The 19,319-nt window shown below is 42.0% G+C and overlaps 1 protein-coding gene across 4 annotated transcripts in view; it reads right to left on the bottom strand.

The window, feature by feature from the left end:
* RNF144A (ring finger protein 144A) overlaps window positions 1-19,319 on the bottom strand; it is a 48,492-nt gene that overhangs the window by 24,514 nt on the left and 4,659 nt on the right. Inside the window, exons 1-2 of one of the 4 annotated variants that reach the window (XM_035895321.1) lie at window positions 8,243-8,253; window positions 669-814 (exon numbers count right to left, since the gene is read on the bottom strand). In XM_035895321.1, coding sequence (XP_035751214.1) covers window positions 669-814; window positions 8,243-8,249 — 153 coding nt within the window. In that variant the 5' untranslated portion in view covers window positions 8,250-8,253. Of the gene's footprint in view, window positions 1-668; window positions 815-6,159; window positions 6,230-7,667; window positions 7,759-8,242; window positions 8,254-19,319 lie in introns of those variants that run through there. The other 3 variants (XM_035895320.1, XM_035895322.1, XM_009639795.2) reach the window with 3 other exon arrangements.

The following is a 19,319-nucleotide window of genomic DNA, read 5'->3' as shown; positions in this document are numbered from 1 at the left end:
CATTTTCATTCCAAGTCATTAGGGATGGAAAACAACTACTACTTTTGTTTCTCTGTTTGTAAACTACCAATACCATTTTACTGCGATGATCTCTGCTACATACTACGCTTATATGCACCAAATACTGTTTTATAGTTAACTGACAAGATTCTTGTCATTCTAGGCATGCGTGTGCAATACAGTAATGAAAACCTGTTAAGTGACTGTAATTATAAGAGTGAAATTAGAGTCTGTAATATATTAAATACTTTTCTAGTTTTAAGTGTGTGCACAGCTCTGTTCCAGAAAGACTTGGCCCTAAAGTTAAAAAAACCCAACCAAACAAAAAGCCAACCCACACCACAGAACACCAACCAACAACAACAAAAAAACAAAACCAAAAACCCAAAACAAATCCAAGCCACCAACAGATAAAGGGAAAACATGAATAACCTTGCTAAGGAGGTAGCTGCATACAGCAGTATATGGCAGTGCTGAGGTTTGGGGGGTTTTTTACAACAGGAAAACAGAAATGTTTACCCATTAGCATTTGTGTCAAGTACGCAGCAACATTATTTCCACTGCAGTATCAATACTTCTCAGTGAAACCCACTCAGCAGAAAGGCACATGATTTCTGCAGTTAAAATTATGCATTGTTTTCTATGCCTAATAGAAAAAGCAAACTCACCAGGGTACAGAAGATGCATTGGCATTGTGCAATGGTTGTCATCTGCTCCACGGGATATTCACCAAGGCAGAGCTTGCAGGACACTAACGGGTCAAGTACCAAGTCCCAGGTAGGCCTATATCTTGCTGTAGTCATTGCAGAGCAGTCTGAAAAACAGCACAAAAGTAAAGACATTCCATCATTCCCTCATATTGATACTCAGTACATTTTGCCACTGAAAATCTCATTGTCAGCTGCTGCCTGTTTGCAATTTGGGAAAAAAACTATAAGCAGCAATGGCTAATTTGAGTGTCAGCACTTGCAGTAGGCTATACATCCCCTGCCTGGTGAAACATGCATATAGCAAGCAGAGGAGAAAAAAAAACCCAAGACCAAAACGCCCACATAATACACTGATAAAATATGAGAGCAATCAGGGAATATTCTTAGGTCACAGACTTTTGTCTGACATTATACATGCAAAAATCTTATTCCCAATTCCTGCCATTTTCACCACTAGATACAAGCTTTCTTTCACCAACATTGATTACCTGTATCCTAAAATACATTCCTCATCACTTAAGATACATTCCTTAACCCCCACAACTCCAGCTACCCAGGCGAGGCTCACAAGATTGTTCACGAACCAAGCATCTGTTATGCCCCTTTTCCAGCCTGATGTTACTCCAACTCACAGAGCCAGGTATTTTTGTTCCCAAGAGTATGACACATCAATTGGTTTGCTAAGTTAATTTTTAAAATAACAATGAATATTCCAGGTACACTCAAAATTTTAGCCTGCATTTTTCTCCCAACCCTTGCTATATGCCAAGAGTACAACCTTGTAGCAACAACCAACTGGGGCAAATAAGAACACAAAGTGAGCTATAAAAAGCAGCAATAATACCTATGTATCACCCTCAAGACAGCAATAGGATAGGACCATGCAGAGCATCTTCATTCTAGTCTTGAGGGCCCGGATGGAGAGTTGTCAAACAGCTAACCAGAAAGAAAGTAATCTCACACATAAACTTATTCCAAATAACACAAGAGAAAAAGCTAATTTATGTTTAGTGGGGGGGGGGGGGGGGTGGGAGGAACAAAACAGATGCTACCAAACATCTGGGGTAATTTATGTAGTATCTCCAGTTTTAACACCATATTTACTAGTAATGTTTTTGTCACTGTGATACTGACATTCCAAGTGTGGAAGACTCACATCCCAAGGCTACTGGGAGGTCCGCATTATCTTGCCTCCTTCCTTCCCAAATCAACTGGTTCCATACCTTGCCCACATGGGCAGATAACTTTACTCCAACTATGATTACAGCTTTTTTTTTTTCATTGGCACTTGAAGCAACTGCTTATATGTAACTTGTATTATCTGTGAACTTCCTAAGACCTCCAGAACTGCAACAAATAACTTCTATGCTTATTAGACTAGGTTTAGGCAGATGCTTAAGCAAAATATGCTTTTGCCCCCCCCCCAAAATAAATCACATGGAGAGTTCAAAGAAGTGTTTGCGAAGTCTGAGTCTTTGATATTCAATGCATTGTGGACATGACTCCTGCAAGGTCTCTAAAAGAAAGTGAAGATTTTATGTTAGCCCTCTGTTCAGTCTAACTGTTGGAATGGGTCCAGAGGAGGGCTACAAAAATGATCCAAGGGCTGGAGCACCTCTCCTATGAGGACAGGCTGAGAGAGTTGGGCTTGTTCAGCCTGGAGAAGAGAAGGCTGCGGGGAGACCTGATTGCAGCCTTTCAGTACTTAAAGGGGGCCTGTAGGAAAGATGGGGAAAATCTTTTTAGTGCAGCCAGCTGTGACAAGACAAGGGGTAATGGTTTTAAACTAAAGGAGGATAGATTTAAGATTACATATAAGGAAGAAATTCTTTACAATGAGGGTGGTGAAGGGAACACTGGAAGGGGTTGCCCAGAGAGGCAGTGGAGGCCCCACCCCCGGAAACATTCAAGGCCAGGTTGGATGGGGCTCTGAGCAACCTGATCTGGTTAAAGATTTCCCTGCTCACCACAGTGGGATTGGACTAGATGACCTCTAGGGGTCCCTTCCAACACAAAGGATTCTATGATTCCAAGTGATGATAAAAGGGACTATTAACCTTTCAGCTCCAAGGCTTACACTTGTTCCCTGATCCCCCGGACTTTCAGCAGAGGGTTACTGGGATCACCGCGGTAATTCCTCTTTTGCAGCACAACTATACTGCAGTAACACCTCACTGGGAAATACTTCTCCTCTTTGTCTTCTCCTGCCATGCAAAAGTGAATTAAAGTGAAACTTCTTTCAAGCTGGCACCTAGCAGGCCAGCAGAAATTGGCTGCCCAATGCAGTTGGCATGTAATCCATGACAAGCTCAGCCATGGCGATAACAAAGCAAAACCTGAATGCAGCTTCAGATGGCAGCAGAGCCATTTCTGCTCACCCCCCTCCTTGCCAAACACCTTCTGCTGAGATGGTGATACGCGCAGCACAGGCTGATTGCCTCCATTCATAGGGGCGCACTAAAAAAAATGCTTAATCAACTTCTAAAGGCTTCTCTCCCACGCTGCCAAAGAAAACAAGTTCCAAGTGGCCAAATTAGTCTTACATTTATTTTTTTATATGTCACCTTTTGCAAACAAATAGTACAAGATAGCATTGTATCACTTTACACCTTGTTGCCTACTGCAGCATTCTATGCACACATAGTCATTACAACCTCAGTTACCCACTAAATCTATGCTGAAATAGTCTTTAGTTTTAATAAAGAAATCTTACATTCACTTGCATGGGAATAAATATCTATTTTCACGGGTGGCATTAGACCAAGGATCAAGAAATCTGCCACCTAGCCTGGGAAAACGTGTACAGAAAGTTACCACATCCCAGCAGAAGATCTCTGCTGGGTATCCCTGTAAAAGAACACAGGGAATGAAGCTTTCCAAAGCACAGGCTAGATCTTGCTTCATGATCATCTGGCACACAGTTGCAACTAAATAATGAGCTTCTGTGTTTACATCACTATGCTTAAGAAACCAAACTCGCCAGAGAACAGCAGAGAAAAACATCCTTCTGTCAAAAATCAGATTAAGACTCAGGCTGTTCCATAGCTGTGGTCTCTTATGACTTCGGATTGTAGTCTCATGCTTTCTAGTGACATGCAATGCTCCAGGGAGAACGTAAAGTAACAGCAAGAAGAAAGAGAAGGCAACTGAAAGGACCTCTAGAGGAACAAAATACTGAAAAATACATACTGCTGTGCTCTCACGCTGAAGACCACCAGTTACAGCACCAGCCAGTAGAAAATTTTGCCATGTGGTTTGGCTATCTGCTGGGAGGCCCCAGGAAAAAAGGTACAGGGCCAGAGTTCAATCTACCTACTGTACAGATCTTAGCCGGATAAATACTTAGTTCCTTAGAGATTTAGTGTTGATTACCGAACTCTGTACAAACATCAATACTTCACATGCCCTGATAGCAGATGTGCCAGATCAGATTTAGAGACAGACAAAACCAGAACAGAAGTTGCACATCAGCTCAGACTCCAAACTCTACTGCAGTCAGGGTCAGCCATATTTTTGCAGACTGTGGTCCAGATCTGGTAATACTGAATTTGTAAGAAATGCAGTAACGCAGCCCACCATTCTCAAGGATGGCATCCCAAAGCAAGCTAGGAGTATGAAGCACAGGAAATAGCTTTAGTAATACTTTGTTCAGAGCAGTCTTTTCATAACTAACCAACAACCTGACTAAGGACTATTGAACTCTGCAACGCATGCACGTCCGCACAGAAGAGGAACCACTGCATAAGACACAGAATTGACTGATGTCTTGCTGCTGTAACAACATGTTAACATATTTAAAACGTGACTGTTGCACATTCTGGAAAACAGGTATGAAGGGGAAAAGAATCTTTCACTATTTCTGCACAACTATTAATGAATTAAGTGACTACAAACTGGATTTCTGAACAGTAATCCCTTAGTTTTTGGCCCACCTACACAGGCTACAATTTCAAGTGAGAACAAATGGCTGACTTGATCTCTGCTAAGTCAAGAATAGAACAATTCCTTCTTTTGAGGATTCAAGAAGTTGCAGAAAACAGTGAAACAGAAACAATGCAAAAACCTCTGTGTGAAAGAGTCTGAAAGCAGGGAATAATGCAACTTTCTTCCATGCAAGTCATTCAAGAAATTATAAAAAAATATGATTTTTCTCATTGTGCTGTAGTCAAGTGTTTCATCGTACTGTACAGGCAAACTGCAATTGCACCAAGTTAACACTTCATGGAGATATATATATATATATATATATATATATATATGACCAGCTACGTGAGAAAAAAGTGACTGGAAAATACAGATGAAGAAAATAGTCATACGCAGCACGCTTTAACTGGTGGGTCTTTTTCACCAAGCAAGACCCAAAATAAAGCTTTCAACAGAATCTGAATTTCAGCTTTATATCAGGGATGGGTTTAACTTCTAAATAAAGGGCTTCAGTCCCCTCTCTTACCAGAGAACTAGTTAATCATCTACGCTTAAAGTCATCTGCCTTAAGGAGTTATCTTAATCTGAATGTACTAACATGATGGAAACCAGGTCTTTTAGAAGCCAAAGGAAAGGATTTAAATGGGATTTAAAATCAGTTCTCATTCCTGTTGTCCCTCTTTGATTTCATCCAGTAGCTTGGATTATTTTAACTAGAGTTATTTTGACAAACACATCTGCTACAGTACAGGTTTTTAATATATTCATATATATATAAAAATATATATATTTATATAATCCAGCCTACACTTCTTCCTAAATTAAGTCAAACATATCTGTCACAGTACAGTTTTATATTTGTATTTTATATATAAAGTATATTTCTATGTTAGGTTTATAAATTTAATTTTTATAAATATAAAAAAATATAAATCTATTAACATTTCTCCAGATACTTATGTGGAGAGAACAAAAAAAAAAAAGCACATTTCTGAAGTGGAGTCATCTGCAGAAAGGCTCTTACACTGCACTCTGGAGCTGGCACTGCCTGCCACGTCTATTAAGTGAATATTTTGACTCTGACCTAAACAATTCCGAGCTTTCCTACGTAGCCCCAGCTGTAGCTCACTGAACACGATCCAGTAGCTACCTGCAGGACCCCCGAGTCAGCAGGGACTCACACAGTCAAGACTGGTGGCTCAGAGTGCTCCATGGCAGTCCTGCAACTTGGAATATTTGTCACCCCTTTGCCAGAGTTTGAGCTTGATGCCATTTTCCCTGTTCCTAGGCTTTTCCAGGAATCCCGAGTAGGATTCATATTTCCCTAGCAATATAAAGACATCTGTATGACAGAATTGACCAATTAGCAAGTATTTTTCGCTGTTGTTACCACTTTTTATTACATGACTGAACTAATAAGGCCATTTAAAAGTCCCTCTATAAAACAATGAATGAATAAATTCACCCACTAGGTAGATTTTATGGTTATAAAAGTTGGCAGGCAGACTTAGCGTCTCTCACTTACCAATTCCAGCTAGTTACTGGTCTCTATCACTGCATTCACTGTCTGTCTCCAAGTCTTCATCCTCACAGAACTGCTTGGGAGGTAAAATAGAATAATTCTCTGCTAGGCGTCAGGCAAACTAACACACACAAAATTGGATTTACGTAGAAGTTTAGCGATGACTAGCTTACAGAGGTTTGGTGCCTTCTTTCCTTAAGGTTCTTAAATCCTGCCAACTGCCTACCTAACTCTTAAAGCTCACTCATAAACCTGATCCACAATCAACTGTGCAAGTCCAGCAGATATCAGTTGTCCTTTGAATTCCAGACAACCCCAACCAGGAAAGCCACGTTCTGTCTTCCAGCAGTGTAACAGGCTGCTGTTTTCAGGCATAACTCTTTTCAACACAGAAGAAACTTCAGCGTGTACAGATACTGTACTGCAGAAAGTTACGTCAACACGTAGTCTATCATGGAACTCTTCTTCAGACCTGACCTTGAAGTCCTTACACCAGCTAACCAAGCTTACCATCTCTGTTCCTATCTTCAAGCTATTCCAGGGCCTGAGCCCAAAAGAGATAAAACACCATGTAAAAGCTTAGAGCACTGTCAGCAACTTCAATCTCCTGGCCAACATAGCCTGTGGGAAACAGGCCCTTGGAGGTGAAACCGAATAATTCCAGGGACTTCAGTCCACCCCAAGAATAGCCACTACGGTTCTTTGCTTTACTTTCCCAACTTATACAAAACATTTTAAATATATGTAAATATCTAAAATATATGCACATAAAAATACATACATGTATAAAGATTTCATTCAAACATTCCAATGCCCAAGAAAAAAGAAAAAAAAGAAGAGAAAGAACAGCCAGCTTTTCACTAATAAAAGATACCTGAATAATAGCATCAATAGTAAAAAAAAAAAAAAAAAAAAAAAAATCTACTGGACCACTTCTGGGACAAGTCACCAAGTTAGGGGAAGTTAAAAAGGTTTTCTTTCCTAAACACCTTGTTAACAGTTTTTCTTGTTTCTTTTCCTGAGAAATTAGAGTATCATATAAGGCAAAAAAGAAAAAAAAAATTTACACAGCTTGGCTTGCTTATGTCACACACCACTAAAGATTTTAAATATTAGGAAAGTAATGGACAGCTTCTAGATCTGTGGATGTATATGACCATGTTCCCCAGCATGGGTGGGTAGAGAGGAAATGATGTTATGGAAACACACACAGAAAACAGATTTTTAAAGCTCCAGCTTCTAAAGAATACTGCAAACAGACATCCACAGGCTCATCTTCTGTCGGTGCAGAAGTACCTCTGAGGGCCTGGAAAAGCCCAGATCCTGTAGCAGAGGTACATCCCCTAGGTCTGAAACTGGGGTGAATGCAACACATTTTGGTCTGGAAAGAATGCGCCTGCACATCTCATTTGCTTGCTTTAAGAGTCATGAAACCCATTAGATCCTCATTTCATATATCCCAAAAAATGCAGCCACTGAAAAATGTGATGGAGCCAAAAGACTTTTCTGACCTTGCATTCTCCTGTGGTTGTCACCAGCTCTGGTGCCAGGGTGGCTTCCCAAAGCACTGTCAAACAGCAGCGACCTGGAATCAGCTGGGTGTGGCTGCTATTCAGACCTCCTAGGCAGGGGTGAAAACATTACAGCTTGGCTTGCTTATGTCACACACCACTAAAGATTTTAAATATTAGGAAAGTAATGGACAGCTTCTAGATCTGTGGATGTATATGACCATGTTCCCCAGCATGGGTGGGTAGAGAGGAAATGATGTTATGGAAACACACACAGAAAACAGATTTTTAAAGCTCCAGCTTCTAAAGAATACTGCAAACAGACATCCACAGGCTCATCTTCTGTCGGTGCAGAAGTACCTCTGAGGGCCTGGAAAAGCCCAGATCCTGTAGCAGAGGTACATCCCCTAGGTCTGAAACTGGGGTGAATGCAACACATTTTGGTCTGGAAAGAATGCGCCTGCACATCTCATTTGCTTGCTTTAAGAGTCATGAAACCCATTAGATCCTCATTTCATATATCCCAAAAAATGCAGCCACTGAAAAATGTGATGGAGCCAAAAGACTTTTCTGACCTTGCATTCTCCTGTGGTTGTCACCAGCTCTGGTGCCAGGGTGGCTTCCCAAAGCACTGTCAAACAGCAGCGACCTGGAATCAGCTGGGTGTGGCTGCTATTCAGACCTCCTAGGCAGGGGTGAAAACATTTCAAAAAAAAAAAAAAAAAAAAAAAATCACTTTACTCCATGTGAAAGAAATTTTGGTCAGGCAGAAGGGAAAGAACTGGAAGATTCAAAGGTATGGAGAAAAAAAAACCCTGACATTTAATCAAAGGAAAAGGGGGTGAAAAATAAGACAGAGAAACACAGAGAAGACAGGAGAAATGAGGAGAAAATAGGGGAAAAAGATCTTCCTGGCTGTTTCCCAGAAGAAGTGTGTTTTGTTGTACAGAGTACAACTACTGAAGTGGAATTCCACTGCATTATGCCTCAAACATTCAATATCCCCAAAAGATTACATGACCAAAAAAACACCCTAGAGATGCAGTAATATTAAGAGACATTGCTCAGAATTCATGTGTCTAATCGATGTTTGCTATCCAAGAGATTATATGAGTCCTGGAGCAGCAGAGTGCCTCATGCCACCCCAATTCCCAGCAGCGGAACCCTAGACTCTTAGCAAACCTCAGGGCACCCTCAGCAGCTAGAGAGGCAAGGCCTCAAGATCATTTGAAACAGCCAGGCCAAGAGGATATACATTTTAAAAGCATCCCCCTCCATGCTGAGTGGGAAAATTCCATCCCCCATCGTACTGGAGAAAAGCCTAGATGCTGTAGCAGAGGTATATCACCTGGATCTGAGACTGGCATGAACGCAACACATTTTGGTCTGGAGAGAACGAGCCTGCCCATCTCATTTGCCTACTTTAAGAGTGATGAACCTCATTAAAAATTCCCATGAACTTTAATGCAATTCCTCATTAAAAACCCATAAACGCAACCAACTACTGCCTTTGAATACTAGGGCCAAGACCAAGGTACCATCTACGAATTATTGTGGCAACCACTAACCCATGCAAAAGTGTGGAAGACCACAAGTTAAATCATTAACAGTTTAAATGTTTAAGCTCAAGCTCTGTAAGTATCTTGGGGACAGGAAAATCAGCTGCACACATAGTCTAGGAAATAAGAAAGATTTTCTCCATATGAAGAGTGACACTCTACACTCCATTGCTCCTCTTTTCCCCAGGTTTCAACAAACCAGAGCCAAGACTACATGAGTGAAATAGCAGTGAGACTCCGAGATCAAGCATGGATTAAAACAACTTATTGGCATCACGACCAAAAGAACAAGAGTTCAGGAAAAAAAAACCAACCCAAACCTTCCCTCTCCACTGACAGTTGAATACAACAAAAGCAGTGCAATCTTTCCCAAAATGAGTTGTCATATGAATAACCATTTCAGCAGATGCTGGCAACAACCAGGAGACTTTCAGAGTGAAAGAGCAACATCCTGTTGACTTGGCTTTTTTGGTTATGAGGAGACAAAAATCAGAAACAGTCAGACTCCCTTTCCTGGCTGAGTGTTTTCAGATTTTGCTTCTCGTGGAAGAAAGCTGATGGTCACTAAGTTTTCAGATTTACAGAGTAGTCCGCACCTTGTAGCCAGCCACCACCTTTGTTATGGGAATTCATGCTCAAAATCATGGGTACACCAGGGGCTTTGCAGCTAGCACTAAGCAGCCAAGGTAGGCAGCTCAGAACGCAGTTAAGTGCTACTCCAAATTAAAATGGCTAAGAAGATGCTTTCATGTTATCCATCTACGACCTCCCATTACAGTCATGGGCTGCAGGTGCCTACTTTAGGGTGTGCTGGCTATCTTGGCACTTCTGCTGGCCACACCAGCTAGAGCTTACTATTGGCTACAGGTAATCCAGTGCCCACCTGCATTTAAAATACCTTAAATTCCCACCCATGTGCCTTGCCCTCTTGCTGGTCCTTACTCATGCAATGAAAGGAGCTCAGGGCAAATCAATCAGACAACATCTATAAGAGGCCATGAAGCGAGGCAAGATGAAGCTAACGTAAAAGAGACTGGTCTTAACCAAAGCCAGTTGCAACCGAAGCACGCAACTCGCAGCTGCAACACCCCCCAAACACTTATCTGGCAGCGAGAAGTCACTCATGACTGAATTATTTTCTAGCTTGTGAAGGCAACAGTAATAACAAGGGCACAAACAATTCCACTGCTCTCTGGGGTAACATCTTATTTGATTATTTTCCAGAAAGTTGTAAGCCACTAGTCAAAAACAACTGCTTCGCTATGCCTTTCCTCCCATCCCTAACATTTTCCCATGCTTTAATTTTTCTCTTCCCAGCTCTTTCCCCCCTCCACCCCTTTTCCTTGCTTCCTCCTATTCTTTCCCTCCTCTCTGCTTGCACGGAACTGATGAATCAATGCACTCTGAGCTGTCTCCACACTAGCAATAAATCAGTAAGGAGCAGTTTGAAACTTTAACATACCACAAGGTTTTTTTCCTTCTCCACAGTTGACTCAGAAAAGACCCTGTGTTTACACAAAACCCAAGTAACACCAAGCTTGAGCTCTGTGGGTTTTTCCTTCATGGGAGGGGTGGGGCAGAAAGGGAAGAAAAAGGCCTTGGACACTTAGAGCTAGAAGCCACATTTAAAGCTATGCAAAATTACCAAGAAAATGCAAACATGAGCAAGGGGAGTGGAGCCCTAGTTCTGACTGAGACGCCTGGACAAAGCAGCTGAGCAATTCTCTCATTTCCACCAGTCAAAATTGTCTTCTTCCTTGCAACCATGGCAAAACACATGCTTGGTAACACTGCCCAGTGATGAACTTCCATGGCACTTGACAACGTGCTTCTCAGATGAAGGAACAAAGTCCATGGGACTGAAAAAGCCCACTGCAAATGCTCTTTCTGACTTACACTTGTATACCACAAGCAGAGCTCAGGTTTTAACAACAGCTCACATCCTAGCTGTGAGACAACACACACACAAGTACCATCCCTTCATATGCTACACTTGAACTGCAAAGCAGATACACTGGTAGCTGAAAACAGCGTTCAGAGTGGGGTGAAGCCTGGCTAACTTACCCACACCTCTCTTTGTTCCTGTGACTCGACAGCCACCACAAAATTCCAAGCAGCAATTTGTAAGAGACAGCATTTTTCACCGCTCCTCGTGTGGACAGCAAGCTCCCAGTCTCATGCCCCACATGTGCCCCTCAGAGATTAGCATGAAGCTCTCCCTTACTGTGAAGGGTTAGCTTCCACTAACAACATTAAGACAGAGAAGAACCAACAGGGCACATGTAGTCAATAGGACTAGGAAGAAAACATTGCCGAAGTACAAGAAAAGAGAAAGCCTTTTCATAGAAAGAGTAAAACTTCATAGAAATGTTTTGTGCTATAATTACAGCCATCTGGAAAATTACTTTTACTTCTTCCAAAACCATGCCTAAAAACAGCAACTCTAAGCTAGAAGTTGGACAGCTTTGCTGCAGAAGTAACAGCTTCCATCATACTATATCACACTGTGCATCAGCTATGACCCAGAACTGCCCCTCTAGTCTTCAGAGGACAGAAAAACACAGCGTATCTGAATTAGATGTCACAGTATACAAACTCACTCACCACGTCGGTGTGACACACCGGACTAAGCATAAGGAGAAGCCTAGGATGGGATTCAGACTACCCAAGAGAGCTACCCTATTATCGGTGCCTAAAGCAGCAGATTTTTTAAGACAACTGCCTACATTCCCTACTCAGTGAGAGAAAGGAAAGCTGTTTTGAAGGCCTTCACAGGGAGATTTTGTGTCTACTATCAGGCACCACAGCCAAAGGAAAAAAAAAACCCACCCAAACAGGAAAAAAAAAACCCACCAGATCTTTCTGGAAGAATTCCATCTCCTGACAACAAATCCAGTGGCTTGGGCTATGCAATCGTTTGAATTCTAGATCAGTAAATTATTTTTCCTCCACCTCAGTGTTTGAGAGAAAACTCTGATGTAGCCTGCTTGGTACCTCCTGCAAACAGGATCCAGCCTGATCAACAGTACTAGCTACTCACTGTTTCTCTTAATAGTAGTACCAAATTTAAAAATGGGTAACAGAGGAAAATATTTGAGAATGCCTGCATCTCTCATCAAATCGCCAACCCTTCATATCATCTGATGCTTCACATGATAAAATCTACACCTACCAGCTAGGACATATTACAACAAGCTTCTGGCCTGACAAGCTTGATGACTCCGGATTAAAATCTCTCCTCTGCACACTGTTCAAATCCAACTGATCATTTCCCTGCATCCTCCTAAAAGTTTTGTCTTCTTTGTCTTTTTATCTTGTCTCCGCTCCACAGTATCCAAGGCAAGGTAGCCCAGGTCAACCAAACAGGAGAGGTCAGGGTGTTCCGCTAGGGACTGGCATGGGACAAGTTTTCTTCTTCTCTCTGGGAGAGGAACAGTTTGCCTTTAAGCACAGTGTTACAAAATGTAATTATACTATGGCCTATGCTAATATCTCAGCCATGCTAGCTTGGTGAATATAGTGTCGTTTGTTCCCAAGTTTCCTTTCACACATTACAGAATTACACATTCCAACTACATTTCTCCAAGCAGTGTCCCAGTGTGACATTCAACCAGCACAAACCCGGGCACAGACCTGTCACTCACATGGGCTAGGAAATCTACAGACACATTCGTATTATATGATAACACTTTGATTAGAGGCAGATGTTTAATTTAGTCTGGTTTCTTCCTGCCCTTGTATTGATGGTCCAGTCAAGTCTTTAGCACAAGCTTTGGAGGACCTTCAATAAACGCAATCAAGAGAAAGTTCTTTTGTCAGTGTGAACCGCTAAGATTGTGCACACCAAAAAAAGGACGATCTGATGATTAGAACACCACCCAAGTTACAAGAAACTGCTGATAACCTCTTCTGCCTCAAACTTACTGCATAACGGAGCAGCTCACACCGTTCAGTCATGCCTCAGACACATCAGCTGGTACCCACCACATCACATAGGCCGGTGGGCGGATGAGCAGCGCATTAGCTGCCTGAGCGCTTGTTTTCCTTCTCCTCTCCCTCTGCAGAGTGAGAATCAGCATTTGCAATATTTTCAGAGGTATAATGTTTTAGCCTCAACAACAGCCCCAGCTCTAATCCTTCACAGTAGTATCACTGTTGCACAGCAATGCTTCCTGCTTTGCTGGTGGGGGTTTTTCCCCCCCTTCCCCACATCTAACAGCGTTTGCAGTGTAGCACGTGTACCTGTTTACTGCAGAAAGCAGAAGCGCTGTAGCAGCCCATCTGCGCGTGGCGGAGAGCGTGCACAACGCCTCTGCAACAGCAAAGGCAGAAAGACCGAAACCGAAGGTTGAAGCACTCAGGCATGCAGAGGCAGCAGAAAGCGTAAGGGGAAGCAAGAAAAGAACACAGGTTCACCGCAGTGGAAACACTCCCTTCAGGGCTCCCCACGCTACAGTTGTCTAGATAACGAGTACCGATAAGTTACAGACCTTTGATTTCAGGAACACATGCAGGGGAATGCTACTGGGATTTTCTCCATAATGCTTTGTACACTTGAGCACAGCTCTTAAAAAAAAATTGAATAGGTGTTGGGCCTTGGTTTATTATTTCTAGTTTCCACTTAGTTTTCTCCTCTTACTCATTGGTTAATTGTAGGAAATTAAGGTGCTTTTGGAGGTTGAACTATATTTTTTTCTTTCCTCATCTATAACAAAACCTTAAGAGCAAACTACTGGCAGTTCTACATTTATAAATGGCTTTCGCCACCAATTAAGTCATTTAGTAAGGACAGTATGGAGCTGTTCAGGACTTTTTGGGGTTTTAACCTTTAGTATTATGGAAGAGACTTGCCTTTTGAATTACCCAAACAGAACAGATGTTGAAAGTTATTAAAGTATCAACTAGTATAGAATAAGCTATCAAAAATAATTTAAATAAAGCTTTTCTAACATGGTATCAACATAAGTTGATTTGAATTGCAATAAAAATATAAATAAACAAATAAAAACTAAAAAGCATGGTGCCCTACACGTCACTGCATTGTTAGAAAGAGAAAACCAAAAGGTACTTATGTCAGCCCTTTACTCCTCTGACATACCCACATAATTCATCCTGCTAAAGAGGGAACACCTCAGGTAACAGTGAAGCAATGCAAAACCACCCAGTGCGACCAGCATACTTTATTTTGCTATAGATTTGATGTGTAGTGAATGCTGACAGCCTACTCACAAGACAGGAATTGCTTGCTAACATTTTGTATTGCCTCTTAGCACTCCTAGATCATATCAACCCCTTCCCCAAATTAATGCACACATTGCAACAGGTGCTCAGTTCTGGCATATTGGGTACAGCCCATGCTGCATATTAATAGGCACAGTTTTGGTTTGTGGCTCTGTGCAAGCCACCTCCATTCTGCTCGATCCATAACTCCCGCCAGCTCGTGAGCTTGGGCAGGAAGGATACTGAAACCCAGCCCTCGCTGTGTGCTTTTTCACCTTGAATACTGTGTTCAGTTTTGGGCCCCTCACTACAAGAAGGGCATTGCATTGCTGGAACATGTCCAGAGAAGGGCAACAAAGCTGGTGAGGGGTCTGGAGCACTAGTCTTACGAGGAGCAGCTGAGGGAACTGGGGTTGTTTAGCCTGGAGAAAAAGGGGAGACCTTATTGCCCTCTACAACTGCCTGAAAGGAGGCTGTAGCCAGGTGGGGGTTGGCCTCTTCTCCCTGGTAACAGGCGATAGGAGGAGGGGAAATGATCTGAAGTTGTGCCAGGGCAGGTTTAGGTTGGACATCAGGAAAAAATTTTTCACAGAAAGGGTTGTCAGGCTCTGGAATGGGCTGCCCAGGGAGGTGGTCAAGTCCCCATGCCTGGAGTTATTTAAAAGATGGGTAGACAAGGTGCTTAGGGACATGGTTTAGTGGTGGGATGGCAGGGTTAGGTTAACAGTTAGATCTGATGATCTTAAAGGTCCTTTCCGACCTAAACGATTCTGTGATTCTTACGGGTCGCAGAGCTGACCTGCTTACAGCAGACAGCACACTGGGCACAGGGATAGAAAACACATCCTTATTCTTCACAGATCCCCAGCAGAGAGATCTGGCACACAGCATCAAGTGAGGGAAATTTGCACAGACTCATTCCAGCAAGGAGGAAAACAGTTCTAGGGAAGCTTAAGTTTGTGCTCATCATCCTAGGGGTTTATAAGGAAGAGCTTTAAAAACAAAACAGTCAAACAAAGAGCTTTCTTCAATGAGTCTTGATGTTTTTTAAAGAAAGTTAACATTACCAAGATTAAGTCATTTTACTTCCTAAAGAAGGAAACAAAATAAAGCAGCACCACTTATATTTAAAGCACTGATATACACAATATATTCCCTAAGCCACTTCCTAAAAGGAGCTCCTTCCACAAGTCCAAGTGATCAGTCCATTATCTGAAAGGTGACTAGAGCTTGTCCCACAAAAACAATACCCAGGAAACAGCTCTTTGAAAGACCCTCTGTAAAACATCGGCATCAAGCCTGTCACCTAGGATGTGAGTTATGTCTGAAAAAACTTCTCAGAGGCTTGATGGATACTCAGATGGTTGCTCTGCGCTGTCACAGCCAGTTTATTAACAGGAATCAAACAAACTACCTTGAACACTAGGTCACGTCTTGCTCCATACTGCGAGATACCCAGAATAGGGTCAGCATCACCTTCAGACTGCAAACTCCTCTGTGGGAAAGAGATTTTACTTTTATGTTTGCACAGTGCACGCTGCAGTGGACCACAGGTTTCAGCAGTTAACAACAATGCAAACAAAGTTATAAACCAGTTCAACTAATGTTAATACCACTCGTACTAAATTCTGTGCCTCAAAAAAATGGATGAGTAGCTGAATTTAGTGGACAGCCTTTTTCTCTAGACTCACTTGGGTGTCAGGAAGTATCTTTGCAACAGTATTTGAGCAGTTCTGACTCCTGTAGCTTCCTCCCTTTTGTATTCAGCCTAAAATACCAGAAACAAATCACATCAACCATTTAACATTATTTTAATGTTAAAAAATAAAGTGGAAAAGCCCTAGTAAAACAAAATCTTGCTGGAAAAAGTTATTATTAAAAAGGCTGAGTTAAAAAAATGGTAGTTAAAGATATTCTACACTTTTCAGAGGCCACGTGTTGAACATTTCAGATAGTAGGAATGTTTCCAAGTTCAACTCACGCTTTTCCAAACCAAACAAGACATAAGCCACAGAAGCCTGCCCTCTTTTCAGCTTCTGGGAAGATTGCAGATGAAGTTGTTCATTATGGTCCCAGCCAAGTAACATGGTACACACACACCACCCATCCAGCTCTTGAGACATACCCCCGCTATTTAAAGGGAATCCACTGTACTAGGAAATTAATCTTTTGGGGAAAGTTCTGTAACTGTTACTTTTTCCTATTTACTTTAATGGTCACTGTAGTATTTTGTGTTAAGACAACTGTGAAAGAGCAGCCGCAGTGGCCTGACATACCAGTTTAAAATAGAGACTTGTGGAAAGGAATTGCTCCAGAAGTTCTAAACTAAAAAACATGGATTGCAAGCCACTGCTTAAAATTAGCTTTTGTGGTTTGTTTTTATATATTCCTAGTAACAAACTCAATCTGATTGCTCTCTCTTGGTTGACTTTATTGCACCTAGCAATCTAGGAGGCCAATAATAGACATCTCATTTAAAATATAGCTATTAATGTTCCTAAAGATAGCCTATTACATGAGTAAGCTGTGTTACAGGCCTGAAGTCATTCTCTAGATTTATTTTTTTTTTTTGGTCAAAGGACAATAAGTGCTTGGCTAGGAGTTAAGAGCTCTACATGCTTTTAGGATGAAACAGTTTGTCAATATTAAAACTAGACAGGAAGAAAACTTTCAGAGGGAAGGAACTGAACCCTGGAATAGCTTCGAATTCCTATTCTATATTTCATGAGAAGACCCCCGCGCCAAAGAACAAGTGTTTAACAATCAAAGGTATCCTGCTTTTCTTTCCTGAAATCCTTGGTTAACCTACATTGCCTACTAATACAGTATTTGCCCTAGTTAATTGGCAAAGGCAGCCCTTCAGTTTTCTTTCCAGCAGGAAACCAATTAAATAGATTCAAGAGCAAAGCAGTACTACTTTAAAAACAAACAGAAGGGAGAAGCACAGTAGCTGGCTGCTGCTCCTCCAAAAGAGTTGGAACAAGCCATTTGTTTAAAAATTGGAGACACAAGGGCAGCACAGCTCCTTTACACTGCTCAGCACAAACGGGAGCAAGAGCACTGCAGCTTGAACAACAGTGCTTGGTGGGCTTTGGATCTCATTTAGGTGGGATAGACCAGAACAGCGCAGAAAGACCCCACAGTGCAAGAGAAGATGGAAAATTCAGGGTTTCTTCAATCCATATGAGACTCTAAACATCTAAACAGAGAATAGGGAGGATTTTGCACCAGACATACTACACCAGCCAAGGCGGTGCTACATAAACTCTAAGCCTCTGAACTCTAGTAGCTGAAGTCACGCAGCTGAGTTAATGGGGAGTTTGGGAATATGACTGACCAAGTAACTAGGTCAGTAACTACCAGCACATTTGTAGTCTACCCATACTTTAAAAGAACAAAAAACCCAAACCCCACTAATGAAGGTCTACAGAAGACTGAAAATGAGGACACGCAGACCAGGCAACATCCAAATACAAGATTTAGAAACATATAAAGCATAAGCTGACCACGTGGTGCTTCTAACTGTGTGGTTGTTAGCAAATGAACAAAAGTAGAAAAAAAAAATCACAAAGCAGTGTAAAAGGAACCAATTATGGTCACAGATAAATAGCACTAGAGCAAGAATTCAGGCTGCTGGGCAGACACCTCTTCCCCCAGGCGGGGGCCAGCAACACAGGCTCTCGCACTTGGGCACAACACTTCAACACCAAGTGACAAACCAGACTTAACTTCTAACCACAGGTTGAGATCAACTGAGCTGGGTTGAGAAGAATGCACTAATACTTGCTAGTGACCTGAAATAACCAGGAGGCCTGGGCTCCTGCAACACCAGCAGTGGTCAGAAACTTAGCAGATGGAAAAAAGCAGGCAGAAGTGGTATATAGTGCATAAGGCAATATAATTACCCTGTTCCACAGACAGTTTGTACTCTCCTGCCTTCTCTACTAATGCTCAAAATGAAATGTTTTCTTCTGGGGAGATTGGCTTTGTGTCTTAGTTAAAGAAAGCATGGTTGAAAAGTGGGTGTTGTGCTTGGAACAGCAAGCAGTGAGGTTTGAGAGGGCTCCAAGTTCCTGGAGAAGTTTCTTCCGCAGCCCCTGAGAAAACTATTTTGCTTCTGCAGCTCAGCTCGTGCCTGTGACAGCCCAGGCACCAACCTGCTTCTTCCTCAGCCTTGGGCTCTAGTCTTTACAAAAATGAGAACCAGCACCTCAAAATTATGACAGAGATGTTAAAAGGACTACTGATTAACACGGTAAGCTGTAAATCAGGCCTTGGTGGCAAAGGAAAGGGATGAAGCTGACAGGTCCCCTCTCCGAGACGCAGAGCTCTTTGGCAGCTTCATTCCCACTGGCAGTTCTTACCCTGCAGGATGCTTTCAAGCCAACCCGCGAATCTTATAGGAAAGTGAAACTGCATTGAGACATGCAGAAAGCAAGCCAGGATTAAAGAAAAAAAAAAAAAAAAAAAAAAGAGAAAGAAGAGCTCAATTTCTAGTTATTGGGGGTGGGAGGAAGATTCAGTAACACTGAGATAACAGCAAACACCAAACGCGCTATTGATCCCTGTTGGGATCAGTACATTAACAAGACAATCAAAAACTGATCACAAATAAAATTAAGAGGCCCCACTGTAATGTCTGAATCCAGGAAAGGGCAAGAAACTTTCTCAAGTACTGCTGTAATTAGTTTGTGTAAGTCGCATTCAAAAAAATTAGAAAAAGTAGAAGTTCTGCTTGTGAAAGCTCAGGAACTGACTTTGTTGTGCAGCAACAAGACACTTTTCACGAGACAGATGATTGCTACAAGGACTGGTATGCAGTGGTTGCCTAACTCTTCTCCATGAAGGTCAAAATACACAACAGCAGGCAAGT

This window comes from Egretta garzetta, unplaced genomic scaffold (genome assembly GCF_000687185.1).
Source record: "Egretta garzetta isolate BGI_Z169 unplaced genomic scaffold, ASM68718v1 scaffold15, whole genome shotgun sequence".
NCBI classification, from domain to species: Eukaryota; Metazoa; Chordata; class Aves; order Pelecaniformes; family Ardeidae; genus Egretta; species Egretta garzetta.
The sequence above is the reverse complement of the archived record's forward strand: the minus strand, read 5'-3'. Positions and strand labels throughout refer to the sequence as shown.